The 10934-nt window shown below is 51.8% G+C and overlaps 8 protein-coding genes across 8 annotated transcripts in view, besides 6 other annotated features; all 8 read left to right on the top strand.

The window, feature by feature from the left end:
• Positions 1-52: 52 nt before the first annotated feature.
• Positions 53-110: a sequence feature (A-rich).
• Positions 111-124: 14 nt separating this feature from the next.
• Positions 125-144: a microsatellite.
• A 173-nt stretch (positions 145-317) lies between these two features.
• On the top strand, positions 318-722 carry TraAM80_07246 (surface protein TolT; the record flags this gene model as incomplete). Its single annotated transcript, XM_029384048.1, has 1 exon — positions 318-722. One exon carries the CDS (start codon positions 318-320, stop codon positions 720-722), a length of 405 nt encoding a protein of 134 aa, XP_029236137.1.
• Positions 723-884: 162 nt separating this feature from the next.
• Positions 885-1208, top strand: TraAM80_07245 (uncharacterized protein; the record flags this gene model as incomplete). Its single annotated transcript, XM_029384047.1, has 1 exon — positions 885-1208. The coding sequence occupies one exon, from the start codon at positions 885-887 to the stop codon at positions 1206-1208; it is 324 nt and encodes a 107-aa protein (XP_029236136.1).
• A 356-nt stretch (positions 1209-1564) lies between these two features.
• Positions 1565-1586: a microsatellite.
• An 88-nt stretch (positions 1587-1674) lies between these two features.
• TraAM80_07244 (putative mucin-associated surface protein (MASP)) lies at positions 1675-2682 on the top strand (the record flags this gene model as incomplete). Its single annotated transcript, XM_029384046.1, has 1 exon — positions 1675-2682. One exon carries the CDS (start codon positions 1675-1677, stop codon positions 2680-2682), a length of 1008 nt encoding a protein of 335 aa, XP_029236135.1.
• Positions 2683-3463: 781 nt separating this feature from the next.
• Positions 3464-3502: a microsatellite.
• Positions 3503-3648: 146 nt separating this feature from the next.
• On the top strand, positions 3649-6405 carry TraAM80_07243 (coatomer subunit beta'; the record flags this gene model as incomplete). The annotated part of the gene is made up of 1 exon (XM_029384045.1): positions 3649-6405. One exon carries the CDS (start codon positions 3649-3651, stop codon positions 6403-6405), a length of 2757 nt encoding a protein of 918 aa, XP_029236134.1.
• A 40-nt stretch (positions 6406-6445) lies between these two features.
• Positions 6446-6472: a microsatellite.
• A 424-nt stretch (positions 6473-6896) lies between these two features.
• Positions 6897-7757, top strand: TraAM80_07242 (zinc finger family protein; the record flags this gene model as incomplete). The annotated part of the gene is made up of 1 exon (XM_029384044.1): positions 6897-7757. One exon carries the CDS (start codon positions 6897-6899, stop codon positions 7755-7757), a length of 861 nt encoding a protein of 286 aa, XP_029236133.1.
• A 361-nt stretch (positions 7758-8118) lies between these two features.
• On the top strand, positions 8119-9660 carry TraAM80_07241 (uncharacterized protein; the record flags this gene model as incomplete). Its single annotated transcript, XM_029384043.1, has 1 exon — positions 8119-9660. One exon carries the CDS (start codon positions 8119-8121, stop codon positions 9658-9660), a length of 1542 nt encoding a protein of 513 aa, XP_029236132.1.
• Positions 9661-9861: 201 nt separating this feature from the next.
• Positions 9862-9881: a microsatellite.
• Positions 9882-9925: 44 nt separating this feature from the next.
• On the top strand, positions 9926-10246 carry TraAM80_07240 (60S ribosomal protein L44; the record flags this gene model as incomplete). The annotated part of the gene is made up of 1 exon (XM_029384042.1): positions 9926-10246. One exon carries the CDS (start codon positions 9926-9928, stop codon positions 10244-10246), a length of 321 nt encoding a protein of 106 aa, XP_029236131.1.
• Positions 10247-10515: 269 nt separating this feature from the next.
• The window catches only part of TraAM80_07239 (uncharacterized protein), a gene marked incomplete at both ends in the record, with an annotated part of 720 nt that continues 301 nt past the window's right edge, over positions 10516-10934 (top strand). Inside the window, one exon of the mRNA XM_029384041.1 lies at positions 10516-10934. This exon is cut by the window's right edge and continues 301 nt beyond it. Coding sequence (XP_029236130.1) covers positions 10516-10934 — 419 coding nt within the window.

Raw genomic sequence — 10934 nt, 5'->3', positions numbered from 1 at the left:
TTGTGTTTGTTGGATGAGTGTGTGCGTCACTTGGGGCCCTTTTGGTGTCTAGTCTCTTTCTTTTTATTTATTTATTTATTTATTGGGTTTTTTTTTTGCTCTTTTTGTTTGCTGCAGGGGGATATGTGTGTGTGTGCGTGTGTGCTGCCCTCATTTGTATTTCATCTGCCTCGTGGGGTGTGCGTTGCTGGCGCTGGGCCGCTGCGATTTGTTTATTTGCGGTGCCTGTGCGTGTTGCTGCAGCTGTGCTTGTCTCTCCTCCACCGCCTCGTAGATCAGCTTTGCACCGCTAAGCGACTCTACTCACAATGACGACGATGAGGTGCGGTGTGGCGTGCGTCCTGTTGGCACTTGCGCTGTGCTGCGTGCACTTGTCGCTCTCTGAGGCAGCTGCGCCATCGTCTGCTCGTACTCGTGCTTCCGTGGCTGATGGTGCTCCTGTTGCGAATGCTACTCCTGCAGTGGTGCCGGATAATATAAATGAAGTGCTGGAGACAGCCCTGAAAGCAAAGCTGAAGGCGCAGGCAGAGTTGACGGAGGCCAGAGGGTACTGCCTGGAAGCGAAGCAGAGCTCTGATAAGGCGTTGGAGGATGAGAAGAAGGCTGAGGAGATTTTGAAGAAGCTTGACGAGGGGGCCGTTGTGCTGAGCAGGTCGCTGCTGCATGCGAAGGAAGGTGCAGCGGCTGTTGCCGGATGCGAACGGCGAATTTGGTTGTGCTGAAGTCGGAAGGTGGAGACGCACAAGGCTGTGTGGGAGGTACTGGATCACTCCATTTGCATACAATTGAACTGGACGAAGCGCTCCACGGCGGTGTTGTAGAAGGTGAGATTGGTGGCGGGGCGAGCTATTGTCGAAGCGCCCGACGTGGGGAAGAATGCGGCGATGGCGGGGAATAACGCTGTGAAAACTAAAGGAAAAACCGAAGAGGCGCTTTTTGCAGTCAAGGAAGTTGGTTTTATTGCAGTTGTATTGCCCCGGAGGTTGGCGAAAGAGGGGAAAGTGCGACGTGTAAGCGAGCGGGTGAGAGCCGACGCCGCAGCTAAACGAACTGAAAGAACCGAGTTGGCTGCGAAGCTGACTGAAGAGAAACTGGGAAAAACAGTCGTGGGCCTTGGGAGTGGGGCCCTGCCAGATCCATGCAGTGCAGAGGTTAATACGATCACAAGAAGGAATGACGAAGTTCTTGGTGCGTGCGTGCGTGCGTGAGCTGCTCCTCCTCCTGCTTGCATTGAGCTGCGTGGTCATGTCTTGGGGTCTCATCTAAGTAATTGTAGGTGACATTTGCTGCGAATGAGCATAATTGGCTATCTTTCTGTTCGTTTGGTAAAAACTGATGTTATTTTATTTTGTAGACCTTCTGCTGGTCTTATTTTAACCCCGGTAGTAAAAACTGTGCATCTCACTACTCGGGTTGGTATTGTTGATTTTGTGGGTTTTTTTTTTCTTTGTCTTTGTTTCCTTCTTTTGCCTTCGCCTTGACGAAGCTCTGTAATGTGCTTGACTGATTTTTCTTTTCATGCTTTTGCTGTGGGTGTGTTGCATACTGCGCAGGCTGAGATGCGTGTTGTTGTTGTTGTTGTTTTTCTCTCTCTCCTTGCCGTTGCGCGTTCGGGCAACGCGTCATATCTTTCCACTGTTGCTTTTCTGTCTACATGAGTGAAGCTCAAGACAGATGCTGGCGACGCGTAACGTGCTGTGTTGCTTGGTGCTTCTCCTGTCCTACGGCAGCGTGGGCACGTTTGCGGATGCAGCATCAGTGAAAGCGAGGAGACAACAGGACGTGGTGGGAAGGGATTTAACTGGGACAAAGGCTCAAACGAGTGTGAATGTCCCGACGGATTTGAAGGAAACGAGAAGCAGGGCTTTGCGAGCAACAGAGCATGCCTTTAACAATGCTACTGAGGCTTCCAAACATTGCTCAAGGGCGAAGGTGGATGCTAATGAGGCCAAAAATCACGCCACCGAGGCAAAAAAGCTCTTGGAAACGCTTGGTGGGGACTTTGTGTCCAAGAGTACGGCTCTGCAGGATGCAAAGAGGGCGCATAACGAGTCTGTCGCTGCGCTGAAGAATTGTGTTGATGCGGAAAAGGCCGCTGCCGACGCTGACACGGCGGTTGTGTTGGCCCTTTATTGGGTGCTGAATCATTCCAAGGTGCAGCGTCCAACCGGACTTACGCTGAATGAGGCTATGGAGAGCGTCCATCAAAATACGTTGCAGGCCGTAAATGAGGCGAAGAAGGCCGAGTTGGAGGCTGATAAGGCAGCGGAGGCGGCACACAAGGCAGCGGAGGCGGCAAAAAAGGCGGCAACAGCACTGGTTACGGCGAAGGAAGTTGTCACGATGGCCGGGGAATTGAAGAAGCAGTTGGCCAAGGAAGAGCTGGAGAGAAGACAAAAACACGAGGCAGCCGTGGCAGCCGAGAAGCGGAGGATCCAAGAGGAGGCCTCAAAGGCTGTCAAGCGTGCTGAGGCAGCTGAGGAACTTGTCGCTGAGCTGTCATCCGCACATAAGCGTGGCGCAAAGGACTCTACGAGAAGCACTCGAGTGGGGGCGGATGGTGCCCAAAATCCCCGAAACATTGGGCTTGGCGGTAACAGTTACGTGTCAGCACTTGCGTCATCACTACTGTTGCTGCTGGCGATGACATCTACCTTCATCTCTATTACGGTGCTGTGCTAGATGGGAGCTTGGGCCCGGGGCATGGCCTTCTCCGCTGTATCAAAGAAGAAGGAGTTTAAAAAAAAAATGGCTCACAGGGTTGATAGGGTTTAATTGCATATTGAAATGGCTTTGCAACTGCTTCTCTGTATCAATTTTTCTTCCTTCATATATAGTTTCTTATCCCTTCTTTTTTTCCTCTCGTTTGCTATTGCTGCCATTTTGGTAACTCCGGTACTGGGCGCATCTTTTTTTTTAAAGTTTTTTACTTGTGCATCTCTCTTTCTTTGTGCTTCTCTGAGAGTTGGATCTTTTTTTTTTGTCTCTGTTTTTAATTGGGCGTTTTTTTTTGTTTTGCTTCTTGTTTTCGTGCGGGTTTGCGAGCGCAGGGTAAAGAGAGGGATGGGATGTTTTGTGCTAGTGTGAGGAGGAACGTTTTTCTTTTTTGTGTGTGTCTGTACGTGTCACTTTTTAAACTTTCCCCCACCCCCCTTCCCGCGCCGGGAGAAAACGCGGTGGAAGCACGCGTCTTCGGGTTCCTGCGCGGTCGCGCCCCATCAATGCGGCGCCCCCACATGCATTGGTACACACTCTGCGTGGGCGTAGACGTCGTGTTTCTTCCCTTGTGAATTTTTTCTTGCTTTTTAATTGCCTTTGGCGGTTGAATCACTCGGCACGTGCGCGTTAGCCTGGCGGGGCGCATCGAGCGGAGAGGCTTTTGATATTGCACACATTGGGCTGCGGTTCGGTGCTGCAGTGGACCCCGTAGTTCCCTCGTTTTCCTTATTTTCATTTCTCCACGCACACACACACACACACACACACACACACACACACACACGTGCGGAACGGCTGTAGTAGAAGAGTGCAAAAAGGGAAAAGAGAGGAGAAAGAAAAAGAGCGGTGAAAATCATAGAGGGCGGAAAGGAGGAGGAGGAAGAAGAATTCATTTTCTTTTTTGTATTTTCTAAGAGGACCAGACCAACCATGTCAGGTAGAGCGGTAACAGCACTGGGGACGTTGATGTCAGCGCCCAGTAATCGGGTGAAGATGGTGGATATGCACCCGAAGGAGCCGCTATTCCTCTGTTCGCTGTACTCTGGCGTGATCAACCTGTGGAATCTTGAGACGCAGCTGATGCTCAAGTCCTTTGACACAGGCACAGGGTTGCCAGTGCGATGTGTGCGCTTCATTCCTCGACTTCAGTCCTTTGTCTGTGGCACGGATGACATGATGATTCGCGTGTTCAACTACAACACAATGGAGAAAACGAAGACTTTTCAGGCACACGATGATTACATCCGCGGCATTGCGGTGCATGAGCAGCTGCCGATTATTTTGACCGCCTCTGATGACATGACGATTCGACAGTGGGACTGGAGCAAAAACTGGGAGCATGTAAACACCCACGAAGGCCACATGCATTACGTTATGGGCGTCGTGTTCAACCCCAAGGACCCTTCCACCTTCGCCACAGCCTCACTAGACTTCACCGTAAAAGTCTGGAGCATCAACAGCCCGGTGCCAAACTTTCAGCTTGAGGGGCACGTAGATGGCGTGAACTGTGTTGACTATTACCCTGGCGGTGATAAACCCTACTTGCTTAGCGGTGCGGATGATCAAACTGTGCGTTTGTGGGACTATCAAACAAAGGCCTGTTTACAGGTCTTTTCATACCACACAGCAAACGTTACCGCAGTCCTGTTTCACCCCAGTCAGCCTGTACTCTTTACACTAGCGGAAGATATGGAAATGAAGGTTATCGCAACCGAGACCCACCGCCTTCTTTTCAGTGTTGATCATTCTCGAATGAATCGGGGCTGGTCTATGGCAGCAAGGCGCTACACAAACGTTTTGGTGGTTGGATACGACGACGGGACAGTGGTGTACAAGGTGGGCGAGGACAAACCCGTGTACTCGATGGACTCCGCCGGAAAAATTCTTGTGGCAGTCGGAAATGAGGTGACACGTATTGATGCGAAAGGTATTCCAAATGACGTGGTTGATGGGGATGTGCTTTCTCTCCCAACAAAAGACATGGGTGCTCTCGAGACCTCGCCCTCTGCAATTGCGCATGGCCCTAGTGGACAATTCATTGCTGTGATTGGAGAGAATGACTACACGATTCTTTCATCGCTCTCCATGCGACCCAAAACGTACGGCAGGTGTCTCTCTTTTGTGTGGGGTACTGAGAATGGTTCCTACGCCGTGTTGGAGACGTCCATGACGTTGAAGATTTACAAAAATTTTAAGGAACGCGCTGCAATCAGCCTCAATGAATCTGCAGAGAAGTTATTCAGTGGTCCGCTTTTGGGGGTTTGCACGGCGTACAGCGTCACCTTTTACGACTGGGCAACATTGAATCTTATTCGTCAGATCGATGAGTACCCCAAGATGGTGCAGTGGAGCGACAGTGGGGAGCTGTTGGCTATAGTCTCTGACACATCCTTCTTTACGCTGCGATTTAGCGGTGAGGCGGTAATGGAGTTTCTTGAGACGCAGCAAGGCACCCCTGAGGAGGGGCTGGACTTTGCCTTTGAGGTTGTAGAGGAGGTGGATGAGAGTGTGAAGGAGGTTTTATGGGTTGGGGATTGTCTCTTATTTGTCAACCAAGCGCATCGACTGAATTACTACATTGGCGGAGAGACCAACAGCATTGCGGTGCTGTCACGAAACCAGTACCTCCTTGGATACTTGCCAAGGGAAAACCGAATTCTATGCATTGACAAGGAGAAGAACATTACAAGCTATCTGTTTCGCTTGAATGTTATTGAATACATGGCAGCGATTGTCCGTGAAGACTTTGCGACCGCCGAGGAACTGTTCCCTTCCATTGCGACGAGTGAACGACTGCGGCTAGCACAATTTCTTCAGGCAAAGAATCATCTTGAGATGGCGCTGGAAGTGACCACCGACGATGACCATCGCTTTGATTTGGCGGCGCAGCTAGGAAGACTCTCTTTGGCAAGAGAGATAGCAGAACGGTCTCCGTCTGTGGTCCGTTGGAAGCAGGTGGCGGACATGGCCCTTGAGAAGGGTATGTTGGAGCTAGCAGAGGGAGCTCTGCGCAACTGTGGCGACAGCAACGGTCTCCTCTTGCTCTATTCCTGCAAGGGTGACATGGACGCCATATCAAAGCTGGGAGACACGTGTATTGCGAATGGGAAGGCAAATGTCGCGTTCACATGCTTCCACCTAACCGGGCGTTACACGGATAATGTGGACCTGCTTTGTCGCACCGGGAAGGTTGCCGAGGCCGCCTTCTATGCCCGCACCTATTGCCACAACAAGGTGGATGAGGTCGTGATGAAGTGGAAGGTTGCAGTCGCCTCGCTGCCGCGCGTGCGTGAAGCCATCGCTAGCCCAACAGCGTATCCAAATCTCTTCCCAAACATGCGGAGCGTGCCAGCGTCACCACCGCAAGTTGTTGGGCGCGTGCCGCAGCGAAACACAAGCGACGAGCAGTTGGGTTATGAACCCAGCGAGACCATTCAGGAGGGAGGTGTCAGCGCTGATTGCTTGGAATCCCCGCAGGCGTCCAAGCCCCCCACGGTTTCACGCGGCAATAATTTAGGCTTGCCTGCTGACCTACCTTGTTTGACGTCTGCCGCAACTCTGAATTCGCCCGGCAACATGCCAGCCGCGCCACCTCCTTCGTTGGCGAGAGAAGCAGAGGGAGATGCAACACCGGCTGCTCTGCCATCTATTGACGAGTACACCAACGACACCGAGGAATGGGCTTAAGCTTCTTGTCCCACCCCCACCCCCAAGTAGTGCGCACTTAACACACACACACACACACACACACGCAATGGGCGCGGACAAAAAAAAAAAAAAGATGATTTTTAGGCGTTTTTTTTTGTTTTGTTTTGGTAATAAACAACCATCTTGTGTATCTACAGGAATAAAATGACACGGAACAAAGAAGTGGAACACGATTTACATCTACCCGTATGCAGAAGTCTTGCTGTGTTGCCTTATAGTAGGAGCAACCAGAGCAGAAAGAAGACCAAAAGAGGGCAAGCTCTTTTCATGCAGTTGCCATGCGCATATTGCTAGATGAAAGCCGAGGTGGTGAAGGGTGGTGTGCTGATGATGGTCGGATGACTGATGTTTTTTTTTTTAAAGATTTTTTCCCTCCGTGTTTTTGCGGGCGTTGCTGCGCGCTTGTGCCCGTTTGTGTGCTGTGTCGGTTTATGTCGTTTTTTGTTTTGCTTTCCCTCTTAGTTGCCTTTATGCCGTGGATGGGCGCTGTGAATAGTGTTTCGTGCATGTTTAGTAGGCTTCGTTGCGCGGTGGTGGCGGTGGGGATCTCCTGCCGGTGCCTGCACCAGGCGACACCCTCGCTTTTTTTTCCGCATGTTGCCGGCGACTGGACGTGTGTCTGCGGGTTTTCCAACTTTGCATCGAGGGCGGTGTGCTTTCAGTGTCACAGGGCGAAGTCGGAGCCTTCTCTCGTCGGCGGTGAGCCGCCGAAGTTTGTGGACACAAAGTACAACGGCTTAAGGCGGGGTGACTGGGTGTGTGCATGCGGGGCGCACAACTTCGCGAAGCGGGAGGTCTGTCTGTCGTGCGAGACCGAGCGGAAGTTAAGTGATAGGCAGCGAGAAGGGAGCAGCTCGCGACTACTCCCCGGTGACTGGATATGTAAGAAGTGCAACGCGCATAACTTCCGCGCACGCAGGGAGTGTCTGCGGTGCGGGTGGAAGCCCATTGCTGTGGGTCCCACCGGGGCCGCCAGCACTGGTGCCGGTTATACCACTGGGGTCATGCAGTCACCGTGGATGTGTTTAGCGTGTCATGCCGTCAACAAAAAGCAGGTCACTTCCTGTGAGGTTTGCGGTAGCGTGCGTGAAGCCTTAGCAGTCTCCGCACCGTCGGCCCCAATGTCTTTACGGCCCGACGACTGGCACTGTGGTCAGTGTGGTTTTCTCAACTTCTCTTCAAGGATAAGTTGCAAAAATTGCAGATCACCGTCTGCAAAGGAGGACGGCGCAACTGACCCCTCGCTTTGGGTTTGCAGGTGTGGTTACAAGAATTTTAGGGATCGGGAGTCATGCCGTGATTGTGGGGCCTCGAGGCCGGCAGGGCCGTAGGGGAACCTGCAGTTGGGGGGCGTCCCTTTCTCACACTCTTCCCTATTCGGGACCGGGGAGATGTCACAGATACGAGGATTGCTGTAAGCGTATGATGCATATATATATATATAGCGCACAACTTTTCTGTTTCCTTCCCATATTCTCCTCATTTATTGTTGTGGGTTTATTTTTGTTGTTCCCATCTCTATCGTCTTCACTCTCATTTGTCCACAATCTCCATCGCCCCACTTTTTTTTTTTCATTCCCTTTCTTTTGTTTCTTCAAAATAATAATAATAATTCACACAAATGAATGTGCTCATGCAGGGGTTTTCATGCTATCGCTACCTCCTTCCATCCCCTCCTGTGAGAGGGCGACGATGCAGATGGTGTGCGAGGCGCAGCGGCAGTACCTTACGGCTCACATCACGCAGTTGTACGCCAACACTAACCCGGCCGAGCTTTGGGGAAGCATCGTGAAATACCGGGAGCGAAACAACACGGATGCGCTTGACACGGTAGAGTCGTACGATGAACTGCGGTTATCCTACATTGGATTTAGGAAGGTCGTTTATAGTATTATTTTTCACGTTTCACCTGAGGAGGAAAATCAGGCGTCCGCGGAGGAGCGAGAGGCCAGAAAGAGCCTCTATTTCAACCACCCCTTTCTTTCACCGGCAACATTCCTTGCCTTCCCGCGCGCGCAAGACGGGACAATAGCTGCGGTTCCCATGTATGCCTTCGCCGCAAAGCGCCTGCTTCTGTACAGGATGCGTATAGAGCTTGAGCTGGTGGCCAGAGTTTTACCACCGGCTCTTCAGGACCCTGTCACGAGGGTCACGCATCTTTTGGTGTGTCCCCCGAGTGCGTCCTCCCCCCTTTCAAACGGTCTCACGCAGGAGGATATTGAGACGTTTTTATACGAATTGTTGCCCAACCTGCGGCTGGTTAGGGATATGCCGCCCTGGATGCAGCCGTACTACCTTTGCCACGCCTCCAGGAAGTTTATGTTTATGTGTGACACAAGGCGCACAGGGGCGATATCTATCGAAAGCATGATGAAAAGTGACGTATTCTCAGAGCTTTTAAGGATATTTGAGAGTGATGCGAATGATGCCATAGCAGCTTTCACAGAAGGGTGCGCAGTGGACGTGGCCGCGACGCTGGTGTCAGCCGACGCCGCCGAAGACGACACGATTCCCGCCCTTGTGCTCTTCTACGAGGGTGAAGGCAATGACAAAGACGATATGTATGTAATAAAAACCTTGACGGGGAATGTCGTTTTGAAAGTTCGCCGCAGCCAGCTGTACTGGAACTCTGGCTCAACCGACTTTCTCCAGCCGGATGTGCTCTGCATGGATAACTGGTTTTCTCTGGCCCTTATGGCTCGCATTTACGAGCACTTTACGAGTCTGGACATTGACGGGGACGGTGTTCTTACTGTGGATGAGCTCGCTCGCTACAGTGACGGCAGCTTCACCCGGCTGGTAATTGATCGGACCTTTGAGTGTCACGTCCCTCACAGCGGTAAACGACACGTCATGGATTACAAGACGTACTTGGACTTTGTCATCGCCACAGAGCACGCCGCGACTCTCCCGGCGATGAAATACATCTGGAGCATACTTGATCTCGAGGAGACCAAGTCGTTTGTGACGATTGAAACACTACGGTGCTTCTGCAAAGAGATCGCCAAAGAACTCATTGCGAATGGACTAATGACAGACATTTCTGCGCAGTCTATTCTGTCAGAGCTGATAGACATGATAAATCCAAAGTGGCATGAATGGGTTGAGCTGGACGATATAGTGCGTTCAGGCCATCAAGCCACTGTTCTTCCAATCCTCCTGAGCTACCGCAACTTCTACGCATACGACTGTCGCGAACAGACAGCAGCCGTCGCCAATGACGAGTATGCCTAGGCTGTGTTGTGAAACTATTTTGTGGGAATGCATCTGTGGTGCAGAGGTGGCCACAACGTCATGATCATAAATGTTAGTGGCACACTCTTACTGCAATGGAATTGTCTTGCAGTTGTGTCCTGCACTCTGCCCTTCTCTTGGCGTGTTCATCACTCCCCACTTTTTTTGTTCTGTTTGCCTACCTCGCTTGGTCTCATTTTGCACACACACACACACACACAAGGTAGGGGTGCAAGACACACACACACACGGCAGTAGCATCAGGATGGTGAACTACCCGAAGAAGAAGACAATGCACTGCCCGGATGCAAGATGCAACGCGCACAAGAGCTTCAAGGTTGTGCAGTACAAGGCAGGCAAGGCACGTCTGTATGCGCGCGGTAAGCGGCGCTACGACCGCAAACAGTCCGGTTATGGTGGTCAGACGAAGCCCATCTTCCACAAGAAAGCCAAGACGACAAAGAAGATTGTGCTGAAGCTCCAATGCTCTAGCTGCAAGTCGATCGTTCAGAACGTGCTCAAGCGCACGAAGCACTTCGAGCTGAATGACAAGAAGAAGACCGGCAACAAGGACCCCACATGGTAAACCCCGCCATTTATTCCGTTTTTTTTACTTTCTCTTTTATTCCTTATACATGTATGCAGGCTTTTTCCCTGCTTTCCCACCCTTTGAGGCTGTAGCTGTGGTGGGGTGTGTGTGCCGATTATTTTCCTGTGCTTCTCGCCAAGCGTCGTTCACACCTCTTTTTTTTTCCTTTTTCCCTTGTTTTCTGCGTCTTCTGCGGGTGCCGGTAGTTACACGTCGTCCTATTCAACCTTTAAAAGAAGCCACACGAGTTTCTGCACATCGAAAACATGTTTCGACTCTCGTATCGTTTCATGGCACGCCCCGCTCTCCGAAAGGGGGCTGTAAAGGTTGCCAAGGCAGCGAAGGTGCTGCCTGCCAAGGGCCTGGGGCAGCCTGCCGCCTCGGCTCTTAAGGCCCCCGTTGCGCCGCTGCTCGAGATGGTGCCCCCAAAAGTGCCGACACTTGGCATTACACCACCGTCACACGCCACCGTGAAGCCAGCGGACTCTGGGAAGTTGAAGACAGCTTCCCCCAAAAAGCCGGCAAAGAAGCCGACCAAGCATGTCGCAAAGGTGACGAAGGACGCACTCCACACGCCCACGAAGGCGAAGGCGAAGCCAGTGACGCCGAAATTGGGCACAAAGCCGGTGAAGCTGCGGCTGGCCAGCAAGCGTAGGCTAAAGGCGAAGGGGGCGCCGAAGGCTCC

The sequence above is a fragment of the Trypanosoma rangeli genome (assembly GCF_003719475.1).
Source record: "Trypanosoma rangeli strain AM80 chromosome Unknown Tra_15.4_contig_00293, whole genome shotgun sequence".
Classification (NCBI taxonomy): domain Eukaryota; phylum Euglenozoa; class Kinetoplastea; order Trypanosomatida; family Trypanosomatidae; genus Trypanosoma; species Trypanosoma rangeli.
The sequence above is the reverse complement of the archived record's forward strand: the minus strand, read 5'-3'. Positions and strand labels throughout refer to the sequence as shown.